General features: G+C 47.6%; 1 protein-coding gene across 7 annotated transcripts in view; it reads right to left on the bottom strand.

Moving 5' to 3' along the window:
* Positions 1-809: 809 nt before the first annotated feature.
* GNAS (GNAS complex locus) overlaps positions 810-16,186 on the bottom strand; it is a 57,901-nt gene continuing 42,524 nt past the window's right edge. For 4 of the 7 annotated variants that reach the window (XM_054723594.1, XM_054723593.1, XM_028145096.2 and 1 more), the window contains exons 2-12: positions 12,953-13,025; positions 5,846-5,903; positions 5,646-5,765; positions 4,937-5,034; positions 2,617-2,671; positions 2,454-2,527; positions 2,274-2,332; positions 2,054-2,174; positions 1,739-1,869; positions 1,584-1,651; positions 810-1,324 (exon numbers count right to left, since the gene is read on the bottom strand). In XM_054723594.1, the coding sequence (XP_054579569.1) occupies positions 1,178-1,324; positions 1,584-1,651; positions 1,739-1,869; positions 2,054-2,174; positions 2,274-2,332; positions 2,454-2,527; positions 2,617-2,671; positions 4,937-5,034; positions 5,646-5,765; positions 5,846-5,903; positions 12,953-12,987 (966 nt within the window). In that variant the 5' untranslated portion in view covers positions 12,988-13,025 and the 3' untranslated portion in view covers positions 810-1,177. Of the gene's footprint in view, positions 1,325-1,583; positions 1,652-1,738; positions 1,870-2,053; positions 2,175-2,273; positions 2,333-2,453; positions 2,528-2,616; positions 2,672-4,936; positions 5,035-5,645; positions 5,766-5,845; positions 5,904-7,021; positions 7,025-12,952; positions 13,026-16,186 lie in introns of all 7 variants that reach the window. The other 3 variants (XM_054723591.1, XM_008141224.3, XM_054723592.1) reach the window with 2 other exon arrangements.

The following is a 16,186-nucleotide window of genomic DNA, read 5'->3' on the forward strand; positions in this document are numbered from 1 at the left end:
AAAGTTTTATTTGCGTTTCATTTATGACTGAGGTTCCGTGTTTACCCCAATGTTATTTGTGTATTTTTTAAGTAAACTGCTTGTTCATGTACTTTGCTCATTTTTGTGATGGGTTTGCTTATTAATTCTTAAGAGCTTTTTGCTTATTAGGGAAATTAACCCTTTGTTACCGATTTTTATGTAGTCCCCACCCCCATTCATATTTTATTATATGTGATTTTAATTTTTGTAGGCTCCTTCCTCTCCCTCCTCCCTCCCCCACTTAAGGCTTTTGGATCTTAGGTCATGTTTAGAGTTATAATCTAGAAACCAAGATTTTAATTGTAAAAAATAGCCATTTTAAAGTATCTTTTCATATTTAAACATGTAACTGATTCATTTGTATATGGAATGAGGTAGGGATCCAGCTTAAAATTTTCCCCAATGGCTAGCTAGTTGACTTAATACCAAATCTATTTGATAGCTCTTTGTACCACCTGTTTTGGGGAGATTCTGGGTCAACAGACACACTGGAGTGTAAGTTAGTAGAACATTTGGATAGGGCAGCAAAGATCAAAGTGGAGAATTATTGATGGGCCTAATGGTTTTTATGGGGCATGGGTTTGGGAGGAGGATGGGGTGGATGTTTTGTATTTTCTGCAAATTGTCCTCAGAAACCCAAAGATTAAGAAAGTGGCAAAATTTTATACCCACTTATAACCTTGGGGCCTTGTCACCTCAATGTGGGGCCTCCCAACTTTTCATCACCACCAACACTACGAACAACGGCATTTGCTCGAAACCGCAAATAAGTCAAAGGAGTCCCAAACTGCTATTTTTAAATTTTTATTGATTTTTTAATGCTGCACAAGACAATATTTAATTCATTTAATTCATTTAATTCATTTATTTCTTTTATTTCTGTTTGCTGCTGTTAATTTTAGTTACTTAAAGAGAGAGGGAACCATTTTGGCCTTTTTTTCTTTTTCTTTATCTGAAGGCCGCCTTAAGCTTTCTAAATTTGGAATATTTAAGCAAGCTGAAAGGGAAAAGGGGGTTTCGCAAAATCACTCAAGGGGGAAAGGAAAGGTTGCTTTGTTAATCATGCCCTATGGTGGGTGATTAACTGCGTGTACAATTACATTTCATTTTTAATTAATTGTGCTTAAGGCTTTAATTAAATTTGGGGGTTCCCTTCTTAGAGCAGCTCATACTGACGGAGGTGCATGCGCTGGATGATGTCGCGGCAGTCGTTGAACACACGGCGGATGTTCTCGGTGTCCACAGCGCAGGTGAAGTGGGGGTAGCAGTAGTGGCGCCCATCTCCACTGGCAGTGCTGATTCTCTGTGGCACAGACAGGGACACTCGGTTAGCACCCCCTCTACACAAACTCCCCCCCTCCACCAAGGATCCTTGACCAGCTACTAACATTAATTAAAACAAACCCAAGTCAAGGGGCACAAAAGCTAAAATTCACAGGGCAACCCATGAAATGAAATGGAAGTACTGGATAGTTTAATCTCCAAGTGTAGAATTAAGTTAATTTCCATCCTTGAGAATAAAAGCAATCAGAGAGAGAAGTAAATAAAGACCGCCTACTCACCAGAAACTCATCGCGGATGAAGTACTTGGCCCGGGTCACGCGTGGGTCCTCTCCAGGCTCGGGAGTCGCTAGGAAGAATATAAATATTTTGTTAATATACACATGATTGTATATAGAAACTAATATGCCAATTAACTGCAGAAGGTCATTTGTACCATCCTCAGGAGTAGTGTAGCGAGCAAATTCTGGAAAGTAGTCCTCAATTTTCGATTTTCCAGCGAGGACTTTCTCAGCGAGCAGGTCTTGCTTGTTGAGGAACAGAATCACAGAGATGGTGCGCAGCCATCTAACAAAGAGGGGAGCAGGGTTAAAGCCCCGGAGAAGAGATTTCTCCTTCAGGGGCTGGCGATGCCTTCACAAGGACTTGGACAAGATTCTGCTCTAACACTGGGCAAATACAAGGGCCGGACATCAGTCCTAGGCCTCCTGGGCAAGTGGCCGGGAGATAACCTGAGGGCTGCTCCACCAACCTGTTGTTCCAGATGCTCTTGAAGAGGTTCAGAGCCTCCTGCAGGCGGTTGGTCTGGTTGTCCTCCCGAATGACCATGTTGTAGCTGCTGCTGGCTACCACGAAGATGATGGCAGTCACATCTTCAGCACAAGAAAGCAAGGCAATATGTGTTAGAAGCAAAAGGATCCTTCACAATTACAAAAGCAGCAAGTCCTCAGACAGGAGAGAAGCTTCCCTACCATTGAAGCATTGGATCCATTTGCGGCGTTCATCACGCTGGCCGCCCACGTCAAACATGCTGTAAGAGAAAGGACACCTGGTTACTCTCAAGGGCTACCAAGGGCCTACCATCTAACTGCCAGAGGGAACATCTAGACACCAGTATCTCTGTTTCTGAAAAAGGGAACCCATTCACTTACTGGAAGTTGACTTTGTCCACCTGGAACTTGGTCTCAAAGATTCCAGAAGTCAGGACACGGCAGCGAAGCAGGTCCTAAAACATAACCAAGGTCAATGGGTCTCACCAAAGCCAACCGAAATGTTAAAAATCGCCAATCTAGAGCATAACTCTTGAATGTGTACCTGATCGCTGGGGACATAGTCATCCTGCTTGATGACATCAATCTTGTCCAGGAAGCTGGGAGGGCAAGAAAGGAAGACACGGGGGGAGTTGAGCGTCATGTCAATTTGCCCAATATTCCCACCCCTGTACCAAGTCAAGCTAATGGAAATGACCACCCCCCAGTTAAATCAATGGGCATTCTGCTTGTGTTGGTTACATTGATGACTTGAAGCTATACCTTAGAGCGGTTAGAGCAAACGCAATTTAAGATAAATGTATTTGGCTGACCAGTAGAGATCTGGGAACCAGGCCTGGGCTCCCAGGACCCCTGGCCTACAGCTGCAGTCTGAAGTCAGGCCTATCAGATTGTGTGCCTTTGATAATATCTAAGTAAAAACATTTTAAATGTAAAATTGTTTGGCTTGGACTAAATTAGCTGGTAACTTAAAAATGGTATACTTTCGCATCTCTCAATTTGGAGTTCCTCCACAAGCTAATGAAAGGGAGATGTTTGAGTTACTCAGAAGGGGTACCCCTTCCTTCTGCCTTTTAAGAACCTCGATAATGAAAGAGAACAAAAGAGGTTGGCACTCAGGGGCCCTTTTTGCCCTGACCACACTGAGCAGGAAGCTCACACAGTGTTTCCTTCCCGTCTGTTTGGTCCACCAAATAGAACAGCCCAGATATGAATTTTGTAGTTTTTAAAAAACCTCAGGGCCACCCAGGTGGCGGGGAGCAGGCACGGGGCGGGGTCTCAGGGACCCCCATTAGGGCGCACCTCCTCTCCCCCCAGCTGAACTTGGTGCTTTTGTGTTGCTCGACTGGAAACACCATTAGGAAAAATAACTTTTGAAAGACTGGATTAATTTAATTAATGTTTAGTTAAACCCAGTGTTTTGTGTTTTTTTTGTGTTTTTTTTTTTGGGGGGGGGGGGGAGTCGGGTGGGGGATGGTTGGGATTGTTATAAGTGGCTGATCAGAAAACAAAGTCCAAAGGGGGAAAAGTCTATTTAAAGAAGTTCTGTAAGTTTTCCCCCTTCCTTTTCACCAGGTTAGAGTTAGTCTGGCTCGAAGGATACACTAACTTGCCCAATCAGTCTTACATTACAGCACCAGTCCAGAAATAGCTCCCCAGCCGCCCTGGCCTCCAGCGTGTTGCCATGGCAACAGAACCACAGTTCTATAAATAGCTCAACAGCACCAAATCTTGCGAGAGAGACAGCTGGAGCAGGGCCAGCCCAAACCCCAGCTCAACAAATAAAAATAGGCAGCTTAAGACATGGGCAAGGCCCCACTACCTCCACTTTAAATGAACACAAAGCCAGTGGAGCAGAAGCTGACTGGTCAAGTGCTAGCCAGGGCCTCGGGGTCCTCCTCCAGGGAAGACATTTTATAAGCTATGTCCTCTTTTTCCCGAGTTTCTTAAAACTTTCCATAAACTGGGGATGGTGCCACTTTCATCTGAAGTTGCAGGAGTCATTTAAAGTTGCATTAAAAAAGAAAAACTTTGAGTGGGCGGGGAGAGGTCAATGGGGGGAAAAGGAGACATATGTCAGACTTTCAACAATAAAGAATTAAGAAAAAAAAAAGAAAAACATTAAGATGGTGGAAGATTAAAAAACAACAACAAAGCAGCCTAAACTGCTATTAATGAGGCTGCCCCGCCCCCGGGCGCACTCCGGGCCCGTACCTGTCCTCTGACTTGGATCCAGGGCACAAGCAGAAACAATTCCAGGATTTCCATTTGTTTTTCGTTACTATAATTAGCACTTCCAGCTTTTAGTTCAAACTTTTTAGAAAATCAGGGGCTTTGTTGAAGAAGGGGTGGGGGTCGCAAGGACTGGCCAAGATGGGACTGTTTTTCTGTCTGTTGTGAAAATATACAAACTTGCTTGTCTATTAAACCCGTTGCAAAGCAATTATCAGCTACCAAGGAAGGGGAGGGGGGCGGGAGGGGGTGGTGGCATCTTTTTGTCATGTTTTTAAATTACAGCGATAAAATAAAATATTTTTGCATTATCCAAAGTATGAGAGCTGCCCTGTCTACCTAATGCCTGGAGATCAAGCCAATTAATTTCTTTAAGCTAATTAATTATAAATGTCACCTTATTGCTAATAATGATCATTTTGGCTAACAGACATTAATTATTTATATAAAATAATGTCACTGCACTAAAAAGTGCAATTAAGGGCTTTGAAAAGCAAGTGAATGAGCAGCACTCTGGGTGCAGGGGGGGCAGCTGGCCGGCCACCACCACAGGTGACTTGGTGTGGACTGCGGCCGCGTCCTCAGGTCCTCAGTGGGTGCCCACGTGGTGCTGACGTGGCGAGGTCACTTACTACTGGGCACAGTCAATCAGCTGGTACTCGTTGGAGCGCTCATAGCAGGCGCGGACGCCCTCGTCCTCCCACAGAGCCTTGGCGTGCTCGTAGAATTCCTGCAGGGCACAAGAGAGGCCGTCAGAGGCGGAGCCCGCACCCGGGCTGCAGCAGAGCTCGGGGTGCAAGGGATGAAGGGGGACACAACTCCTGGCTTTTCTCGCGCAGACTTTTAGTGTGACGCGTACTTGTGGGGATGGGAGAGCCCAGATTTACAAGGGGGGACAGACTTTTGCTCACTCATCTTGAGCCACGCCCTAGGGATTCTTAGTGGTTTTTTGTTTTTATTTTTTTGAATATATTTTTATTGATTTCAGAGAGGAAGGGAGAGAGAAACATCAATGATGAGAGAAAATCATTGGTCGGCTGCCTCCTGCACACCCCCTAAAGGGGATCAAGCCCACAAGCCGGGCATGTGCCCTTGGCCGGAATGAACCCGGACCTTTCAGTCTGCAGGCCGACGCTCTATTCACTGAGCCAAACCGGCGAGGGCAATTGTTTTTTGTTTTTAAATACTAAGGATCCTTATGGAATTAACTCTTTCCTAAGAATCACTGAGATGTGTTCGGCAGGACACAGGCGTGGCTCTGCCACAGGTGAGCCGTGTCACCTGGAGCTCTGTGCACCCCGAGGGGAGGGGCGAAGCACTGCAGGGCGGGGCGAAGCTTACGGGAGGGAAATCAAAGTCTGGCACGTTCATCACACTCAGAATGTAGTCCACGCGGAACTGGTTCTCGGGGTTGGCCAGCTCCACGGGCGGCACCAGGTTGCTCATGGCGGCCACAATGGTCTGAAAGGGATTTAGCAGGCGGTCAGGGGCAGTACTGTCTGGTAGGGGGCTAACAGAATGAGAAAGAACCGAGCACATACTTCAATGGCCTCCTTCAGGTTGTTTTTGATGTCCTGCACTTTGGTGGCCTTCTCACTACAGTGGGGTTGAAAAGGAAAAAGAAAATCATATGGCATCATGTTGCCTAACAGGGCCGTTTTAGTCAACACATTCCACTAAGGATAGTATTCTGTTCTTGAAGGAGGGGGTGGAGGGTCCCGAGTAAAGGTGGTCTCAAATCACCACCTCCCAGCTCTGTCTGGAGGCCATGCCTGATTGGGCTCCATCAGCAAATTGGCATCTAGGTAGTGACCAAGGCCTACTGTACCAGAGGTTGTACCCTGTCCATTACTCCCCTCACATGTGGTCCTGTTTGCTCAAAGCCCCCACCACACACTAGCGTGTGCTCAGTGTTAGCATCTCTGCTTGGGGCGGGGGCGGGGGTCACTGTGTGGCCAGGGAGAAAGTTTCATGGTTCCACTTGGGGCTTCCTTCCCACTGAATCAGGGGCTGAATGAGGTGGCTCGTAAATCCCACCTCAGGGCTTTTGCGGCCCTGGTCATTGACTTATTTGATTGATTGTGTACTTATTTAATAGTCATCGTGTCTGTCACTGTAGCCAGCAGCAATGATTGGTTGCTCTGATGTGGATAGGATTGAGACTCTGCCCCAGAAGTCTTTTATGACCTGGGACTTTTGCATTGGAAGGCAGGTAGGGTGGGGAGGGGAACAGAGGTTAGAAGCCTTGTTGCTTTAAACTCTTGATTTTAATTTGGACCTATATAATGGCCTCATGGAATTAACTCTTTCCTAAGCATCACTGAGATGTGTTCGGCAGGACACAGGCGTGGCTCTGCCACAGGTGAGCCGTGTCACCTGGAGCTCCGTGCACCCGAGGGGAGGGGCGAAGCACTGCAGGGCGGGGCGAAGCTTATGGGAGGGAAATCAAAGTGTGGAATGATCTCGTCCTCCCTCACTGGTCAAGGCCACACCCTTGGGCTTCTGGGTATCCTTCCCCAACCCCCCTGCATAGCCTGTACCCCATTAGGTCAATTAAAATGCTATCTTCCCAAAACTGCCCTTAACTAGAGGCTGGGCCAGCGTGTTTTTTAGGGGAAAGGGCCCCTAGCTTGGGGCATAAATCAAGCCAGGCCCATTGCCCCAACCCTGCCTCTGGGCTTGGGGGGGGGGGGGGCAGGTTTGGAATAAAAACACACCTGCTGTGCATTAGACCCAGGGACATGACTGAGGAGGAAACTGAGGCCGAGGGAAAGTCTGCGTCCCGCAGAAGGGACGGAGCTTATTCCTCCTGCTGTAACTTTTAAAAGAAGCTCTTGAGATTTCCTATCTTTGAAGCCTTCACCTGGTTGCTTCGTCCAGAGTCAGGGCGTGGGGGTGGTGACCCCTCAGGAGGAGAGGACAGAGCATAAATAGGGGAAACGCAAAGGGGTTAATAGCAGCCAGTCCGCCTGAGTTAGTGGGGGAGGGAGGGGCCTCGGAGCAGGGAGCTGAGGGGGCCGTGTGCTCACCAGCCAACAGCCTGCCCCCAAGAACCTGGTCTTTTCTGTCTTATAATATTCCCCGATCATCTGCATATGAGGGGCGGACTCTCATCTTCCGAATGAGCTCATGTTGCCCCCTTTCCAGAATGCCCCCTCCTCCTGTTCGGCCAGCCTTGGAGGCCCTGCTCCTTCACAAGAGGGAGGGGCTGCGCTGCAGCTGGGGGGTGGGGTGACTTGGGAGTGGGGCGGGGCTATTTGAGCCAGAGCTGCACTCTGGGGGGCTCTGGGAGCTGTGACGCGGGCGGGGAGGGGAGGGCCTGGGCCGCTGGCCCCACCCTGCGCGGGAGATTGGGAGTATGAGCCCTCTGTGTGTTTGTGCAACTTGAAGCTCCTTCCTGCAAGCAGGGTGTCCAGCTACCGTGTGCAGACGTCAGCACTTTAACAGGACGTGTGTTTAGCCCCTCCTCCCCTCCCCCCGCTTTATTTAGGGATTCAGCTCACCTAAGACCCCACAGGACACATTCACTCTGTTCATTAAAAACAGCCCCACAGGACTAAAATGAGCTGTGTCGGGGGACGCAGTGCCCGGAGGCCCCCAGGGCCAGGCCCGCTCACTGGGCGGATTTTCGGGTCTGAGTAGTGGTATGGTAATTGGGAAAGTTCCCGCCTTAAAATACGGATATTTTGAGAACGTGCTCAGTATTCTGCGTGAGTGGATGTGGGAGTATATCAAGTATAAGGCCGCTAAAATAGGAACCCGAAACCTAACTCGGGTGTGGAATACTCCAACCTAAAAGCGCTGCCATCCAGCAATTACTATGTAGATGGAGCTATTACACTGGGGGCTGGCAGGTGCGTCGTCACCCTTAGTGTTGCTTAATGAACTGAGCTCTGATGGCAAGACTCCGAGAAAAGCTCCTCGGGCGTCTCCGTATGGAACGGTGACAGGTGACAGGCCACAGCCTTGGGGCTGGGAGCAGGGGGCCACGGCAGCTCCTCCCCGTGTAGGAAGCAGAGGGCTTGGTTCAAATCCTCAGGCCCCCCTCCCCCTCCCCCTCCCTGGGCCTCGGAGGTGGGGGTTCTCCATTCTTGTGCTTTTATGGGGGACAGACAGACAAAAGAAGAGAGACAGAAGACAGACAGGGACTGCTGAGACATGCAGAGAAGTTTTATTTATCACTTATGTTAATACTGTATTTACTGCAGAACAGTCAGAGAGAAGAGAAGGCAAGGATTAGCAGGGCGGGGTTAGGGCAGCATCTAGCACACAGGAGTTGTTCAGTAAGGACTTGTCACTACTTCTCAAAGGCCAACTTTTGGTACAGTAAACTGACAATCAGCCACTTGTTACATAGATGCCTATTTTGATGTCACACTTCATTTTGAACAATTAAGGAGTGTCTAGTTTGATGTCACACTACATTTTGAACAATTAAGGAGTAAAACGTCTATTTTGATGTCACACTACATTTTGAACAATTAAGTAGTAAATGTCTACTTTGGATGTCACATTACATTTTGAACAATTAAGAATTTCATTCCATTTTTGTTTTTGTGATTTTTTTGTATTTTTCAATTTTTTTGTGTTTTTTATTTTTCTCCCCCCCAGTTATCTTTAGATGTTAGGTGTAGTCCCCCCTCCCCCCTCCCCCCTCCCCCCACCCCCCACCCTCATCCCCCACAACAGAATAGTATTCTTATTAGAAGTTCCTAAAACGGGTAATCCCAGCATGCAAGGGTGACAGGACAGTCGGGGAAGGGGGAAGAAGAGAAACGGGGGAAGGGGAAGAAGAGAAACCGGGGGAAGGGGAAGAAGAGAAACCGTAGCCATCATCTAGAGGTAAAATATTCTAAAAGAAACAGATGAACAAACATGTGTCAGTCACTTGGTCCCGACCCCCATCTCCTTTGCCCCGCCCCTCCCAGCCACTCCTTTGAGGTGCCCTAACTCAGTCCATGGCCCTGCATGGTCTCATGAGAAAGCTGCCGATGACAGCATGCTGAACGTGCAGGCACAGCTGGAGCAGGTTACCTGTCATGCATGCATGTGTGTGCTGGCATGTGATGGTGGTGGTGATGCAGGAAGTGAAGAAAAAATAATTCGATAATGAATGGGGGAAAAGATGGATGCCATCACTCATTTTCTGTCCTGCCCACTAGCTGACATACAGGCCTCGGATTAAATTGGTAACTTTTTGGCCAGAGGCTTTTTGAGATCAACTCACCCCCACGTGCCAAGTACTTCTTTTTCCCAAATTAAGGAGGGTGTGGCACCTCGTATTTTAGAGATTTTTCTCAGAGAGGTCTGAAATTTTAAAATCAGACCCACTGGGTGATGGAATTTAGTAGTTTTTTTTTTTTTTAAAGTAGCAGATTCAAATGAAGAGCTGGGGGGAGGGGGGGCAGGTAGGAGCGGGGGGCTGGACTGGATAGGAACCATAAGGAAAAACAGCAATTCTCCAAATCTTAAACTGATGGTCTAAGGCTGGCAGCTACAGCTTTCCCCCAGCTGGATCTAATCATACGTTAAGGATGGCCAAAAGAAAACCCACAACACAACTGTTTGGCATTGCCCGTGCCATGAGATGAGGTTATGTGTTGTGTGCAAACGTATATCAAGATGGATGATGGCCCTTGAATGGTTTTTGCATTCTTCCTGGGGCTCTACCCTCAGTTTCCCAGTATGCTCTTCATGCCTGTCTGTTTAGAAGTTTTTCTGGTTGTGAATGTGCCTACCCTTCGCTGTTGCTCCTGGCAGCCTGCGGGTCCTCTTTGCCGCCCCATTTAAAGAGAGATTGAAAGCTCACCTAATCTGCAAGGCACTGCAATTTCACAAAATCCCCACCCAGCCTCTCTCCATTCCTCGGCAAAGGGCCGCCATCCCGTTAATGCTTAGGTCGCCTTCTTGGCTACCTAGGAAGGTCTCCTGGGGCTGCGGGCCGTGGAGGGAGAATTCCACACCTTGGCTGCAGTGTTAGCAGAGCCCTCTGGAGACTCTGGTCGGGGACAGAGGGACTGCTAATTATTTTCTTGTGCTTTCACTAATTGTGCATGCACCAGGGAGCCAGGCGGCGATTTCTCTCCATCCTCTGGAGAACACAGCAGTACCTGCAAGGTCCTCGTGCTCCCAGACCTCCGTCCTCAGTGTTGGACCTGAGCAGAGGCAGCACACGGGTGACGTCTGCCTGTGACATCTGCTGCAACAGTAAGACCTCCCTCCCTGCGGCCCAGAAACTACCATATGATGTCACTGATGAGTAACTGCTCCCCGTAAACTGTCATCACTTAAAACCGTAAAACCAAACCAAAAACACCTTTCAAAACCTAGTCTTCCTGACTGGTGGGCACCCCACCCTGAAGGTCTGTGGTTTTTGTCATCGATTAGCTGATTAGCTCGGCTGGCATTAATGGTGCTGTTTTTTCTGGCACTCGGTGTAAGAAGAGTTAGCTGTGCGTTAGGGAAATCTGACTTTGACCTCTATTTCTGAAAGTCAGATTAGAATTAAAAGTTACTCTACACAGGTAACCCGCACGCAGTCTGCGACAGTTAAGGCAAGTTGAACAGCTCAGCCCCGCACTAAGGAAGCGCACATGTACTTACGGAGGGCAAGACCCCGCACCCGGCGTCCCATTTCCTAGGCAACCCCCGGCTAAGAGGGAGACTGTCTGTTGCAATACCACATCAAGGAAAAAGAAAAAAAGAGGCTCCTTGGACAAGATAAAAATAAGGTTTCTAGACTCACACTGAGAAGAATTCCCTATATGTCACTTTCGCAGGCTAAATTTAACATCCTTGAAGATTACCTATGGCTTCCTCTACGAAGCAGGCAAACTGGGAACTCACTTCCTCTTTTTAAAAAAAGAAAATAGAAAAGAGAAGTTTTGGTTTAAATGCCTGGACTGCGTTATAGACTGGCTCACTGAGAGAGGAAAATCCTTTCTCTAAAAATAAATAAATAAATAGGGCAATTAGTAGGGTTATAAAACTTTAAATTATTTTCAGAATGTCCGACCTTCCATCGGACAGAACTAAGGTAAGCGTGGCTGCTGCGTCCCTTTAAAATGCGAGCCACGTCGTGCCAAACAGAATGTGTATCTCGAGGGTCCGCAGGTGGGTTTATTTCGGTTAACTAGCCTCCTGAAACACTCCCCGTTAAGTTGCGGGGGGCGGAGGGGGGATTATGCAAGGTTTTTCTTTAAATGACAAATTCCTATAACTGGAAGTCTGTCTCGGGTTCGTGTATTGACCGGTGGCCATCTCTGGGGGCAGGGTTCACTGAAGGGCGTGTAAGGAATTGAGGATTTCAGATCTGGCTTCTGTGAGGCGACCCGGCCCGTGTCAGGAACAGCATGCACGGGCGCACGCCCGCCCCCTGGGAGTCAGCCCATCCCTCTGAATTCAAGGGGGAAGCCTAAAAAGCACCTCAACTAAAATAGCCATTTGTATGACGTCATCCTTTTCTTACCCCCCCCCCCAATTGTTTGATCTAAGGAATTCTAGAATTTTCCATAAAGAGCTGCCTTCAGTGCAGTTTAACCTCTGAAAGGTGGTAAAATTCATTGTTTCCCTAGTACTGCGGGGCGGCAGTAGGGCTTTTTCCTGGATGTTTATGGGGTTTGCTTGTTTTTTCGGATGTATAACTGAATTAAACTATGCCACCGTGACTCGGTGATCCCCCGTTCGGAAACTAAAGGGAATGCAACGAAGGGGTCAACTTGCACCAGGGTTAAGAGGGGCTGGAACTGCTAACCAGCTAGTAATGGTGAACCAGTGCCCTTACACCAGGAAAACAGGCTGGCCAACTTAGCTGGGGTCTGAGGGGAGCAACTCCCTGACTAGCCGGAGGCTCGCTCCCCTGTCTGCGCCCCGCCCGGCAAGAATGACCCCGTGTTTTTCCCATCCCTAGCACATGCGTTTTCTTTTCATCTTTATTCGCACTGCGGTTTCGTCACATTGCCTTAGACCAAGATGCCTAAAAGGACGTTTCAAAGACAAAAGTGCCCCTTGATCCAGCTAGAAGTACCTACCTCCTAGCCTTCCCATCACTTAAATACCCCCCCTGTGTCCCTCAGGCACAACTATTGATTTTTAAAAAGGGAAACAATGATTTGCCCGTAACAGTGATTCCAAGGGTAGGGGGATGAGTAATTATTAACCAGGGCTGCCTCTTCTAACTTTGTTTGGTGAGAATATTATTGAAACAATGTTTCCTTAATAGTTAAAACATCCTGCCTTGGTGCACTGCGGTGAAATCTGCTGGGGGGGGGGGGGGTGTGCTCTGCAGTGGGGGTGTCACCTGACTGAGGGGTGGCCACAGCCCGTGTCGGCCATGTTGGGGACCCACTGCACCACAGCCTGCGGCAGACCGGTCCCGGGCCACCCAGGCGATCTTTTCCCGGGGAAGGGGCGGTGTTTCCTTCGCATGACACTGTGCTTTACTGCTATTACTGTGATCACTTGTGGCTGCACCAGATATTAAGAGGAGGGAGGGGGAAACCACTCAAGAGCTCTCCTTAGGATTTCCTAATATGCAGGCTGAAAAAATTAAGTGAAAATTGGCTGCCCAGTCTCCCAAGCTACCTAAACTTCCTAAAGGTTAGTTAGCATCCAGCGTGTCCTGTCCCTGGTGCGGCTTAGACACTTACTCTCCATTAAACCCATTAACATGCAGAATCCTCATTTGCTTGACAATGGTGCTTTTACCAGACTCTCCCGCACCTAGAAAATGAAAGTAAGTCTCAGGTTATGAAGGAGCATTTTGCACACTCTGGGCAGTGAGAGGACTGCTGTTTTCCATAGAAGCAACACACAGAGAAACAAACAAACAAAATAAAGACGTGCAATTTTCATTGACATTTCGACACATCAAAAATATAATAAATGTCCAACTTTGGGTCCCTGCAGTATTTCACCATTAAATAACAAACAAGAATTAAAGGTTTTGTGGGTGTGGGCTGTTTTAAAATTTGTGGGGTGGGGAAGCAAAGGGGGAGGGGGAAGTGATGCAATTTTGTCATTTTTGGGGAGGGGGTGGGAGAAAATTGAAGTCCAAACTGTGAAACTGAATCCTTGAAACAGAGAATTCAGGTAAAATTGCACAGGTGAATGTGTAGAACCACATAATTCATTGTTTGTCACATGTTTCATGGTGAAAATACCAGGGCCCACACCAGCGCCCGATACTGCAGCCTGACGCAGCACGTGCCTCCCAAGCACTGTCCGAAGCAGATGCTCCCGGGCCGCGGAAAACTCAGCCCTCAACCCGCAGGGGGCCTTTTACCAACCCCCGCTCCCCATGCTCTCTGATTCAGCAACCATGTCACAGGGGAGGGGGGAGTGGTAGAAGACCACCAATGTTATCTTCTGGAAAAACACATTTTAATATCAAATATAGCGTTTGAGAACGACATTAACATGCAGCAACTCTAATAAGAGTTAAAAACTTTAATATAAGGAAAAATATACCTGGAAACCACTGCATTTTCAAAGATGTCAAGCCCTTCCCAACTAAAGGAAGGGTGACATATCTCCATTTAAAATGACCTTACCTTTATGCGAATAGTGAAAAACCACATTTCCAAGCTAGAAGGAGGATTGCTATTGTTTTTTTTTTTAATTTTGGGGGGGTAAATACACACTGTTCCACAAATAATTCTTGTGTGAATCATTTTTTTTATCTTTCTCTCACACAAACTGTTTGGGTGGGTTTTTTTTTCTTTAACCCCCCCCCCCTTACTTTTCTTAATTGTTTTGTTTTACTTCCCAGAGAATAAAGCATTCCTCCTTCTCTTGCCTTTTCACAAGGCTGTAATCAATACCTGGGAAAGTTAAAATGTTTCTAAAGAAACATTGATTTCAAAGCAAACACTCTTTCTTAATGAGTCTCACACATTAAAATATTAAAATATTAGGAGATTCCATGAAGAAAAAACATAAAATTAATCATAATCTCCAATATTCTTATTGCAGAGGTGTTAGGATGCGTAATACTGCTTTTAGAGGCACAAAACAGATCGGTGCCTCAGTTTCCACATATATGAAATAAGAGAATTGGGCTGGAAAAGTTTTTTTGTGGCACTGTAATTCACTATTAAATTAAGACGGATTACAGAGAGGACTTGGGACATCACTGTTTCCTCTTGCGGGGGGGGGGGGGCGTTATTTGGTGAGAATCACCTTAAAAATGCAAAATGTCTTGCACTGGCTAGGGCTGCAGACACCTGTGCCAGCGGCTATCAATCAGCTGGGATAAAATGTAGGGAAGGTGAGCCCAGCAGGCAAGGTGTGGCCAGAAGTAACAGTCTCGACGCAGTGGAGACTTGGTGATTACTGCCAAAGGTGCTAGAAATTTAAGGCACCATTAGCATCATACTTGTTTCAAATTAGTATTCAGGTACGGCTAGCATCCAAGGAAACGGTTCTAGACTTTTCCAGGCTTACACTTTGAAATCAAGTTTATGCATATTATTCTTCACATAGTAAAATTCTGCCTTTAGGAGTTTTAAATAAGACCTCAACATATGTGTCATTTAATTACTGAAATTGCAAGTGCAGAAACACCAAAAACACTTATTTACACTTAATAATTTTCTGCTTTATGTAAACCTGGACTCAGGAGAACAAAGACATAACCCATCCAAACAAGCAAAGCAAACACCACAGAGAAAAGCAGGCTTTACACTTTATTCTTTATAACTAAGCTGTTTTGTTGAAGTGTTCCCATGAAACTAGGTCTTAACCTACCAATTCACCAATTCAGATAACCAAATTACTGAGGAAGTGGAAAACTTCCATACTAATTAATGCTTGTGTAATTCTTCTGGTCATTTCACCACTTTTTTTTAATGCTTTTTTTAATTTTTTTTTATTTTAACTTCTTTCCCCCTCCCCAAGGCAGCACCTTTAAGAAAAAGGAGGAAAGGTCATCTCAAATTCCACCCCCCTTTCTGGCCAAAGTAAAAACCGCAATCAGGAGAGAAAACCCAGAACCAAACAACCAAACGTCACTTGACAAACAACTAATTAACGTCTTTTCATCTCCTCCACCTGGAAAAAAGTCTCCTTAAAGCGCAATCCACCTCCCTACCCCCTTGAAAAGGACAAAAAACGCCATTTCCAGACCCAGAAGCCATTTCCAGACAAATGTCATTTTCCAGTTCTGATTTGTGAATGCCCCCCCTCCCCTTTCCACAAAGTACTCTCAATGTGGAGGACTAACAGGAAAATGTGTGTGTTAATTTATTGGGGGGAGGCGATGCTGCGGGGGGGGGGGGGTGAGGGCAGCTGCTACAATTAATTCTCTTCTTTGCTTTTCAAAAAGCCTGCATGTCTGGAAGGGGGGAAAAAGGTCATACTGTAAAAATGACGTGTCATTTGGCTTCACTGGGCACTTAGCGTACCAACTCCATTTTTTTATTTTTTTTATTTGATTCTCCTTCCCTTCTTGCCACGGCCTGGCCGGGCCCAGGACACGTCTGCTCCGCGCGCAGTGTCCGGCCTGAAACGCACCAAGTCGCGCCCAGCGCCGCCGCGCTCCCGCCTCCCCCACCCCCACTCCGGCGCCACGACTCGCCCGCGCCCCCTCCCCCTCCCGCACCACCTTTACACTCGGAACCCTTCCGAGGGGCTGATGTCACCCGCCCCCCCCCCGCCACTTCCCCCGCCAAAGCCTCCCTTTGGGGAGGCCCTTGAGGCCACTGCGGCGTCCCCCCGCGCCCCCCCTCCTCCTCTGGCCCCTCTTTCTTTCTCCCCTTCCCTCTCCGAACAAATCACACACCCCACGGAGGCGGGTCCCCCTCCTTCAGCCCGCCACCCCATTTCCTGTCCCCGAAACCCTCTTTTTGTCGCAGTCTCCGGAGCCCGGTGGGGCTCCCCCTCCC

The sequence above is a fragment of the Eptesicus fuscus genome, chromosome 12 (assembly GCF_027574615.1).
Source record: "Eptesicus fuscus isolate TK198812 chromosome 12, DD_ASM_mEF_20220401, whole genome shotgun sequence".
NCBI lineage: Eukaryota > Metazoa > Chordata > Mammalia > Chiroptera > Vespertilionidae > Eptesicus > Eptesicus fuscus.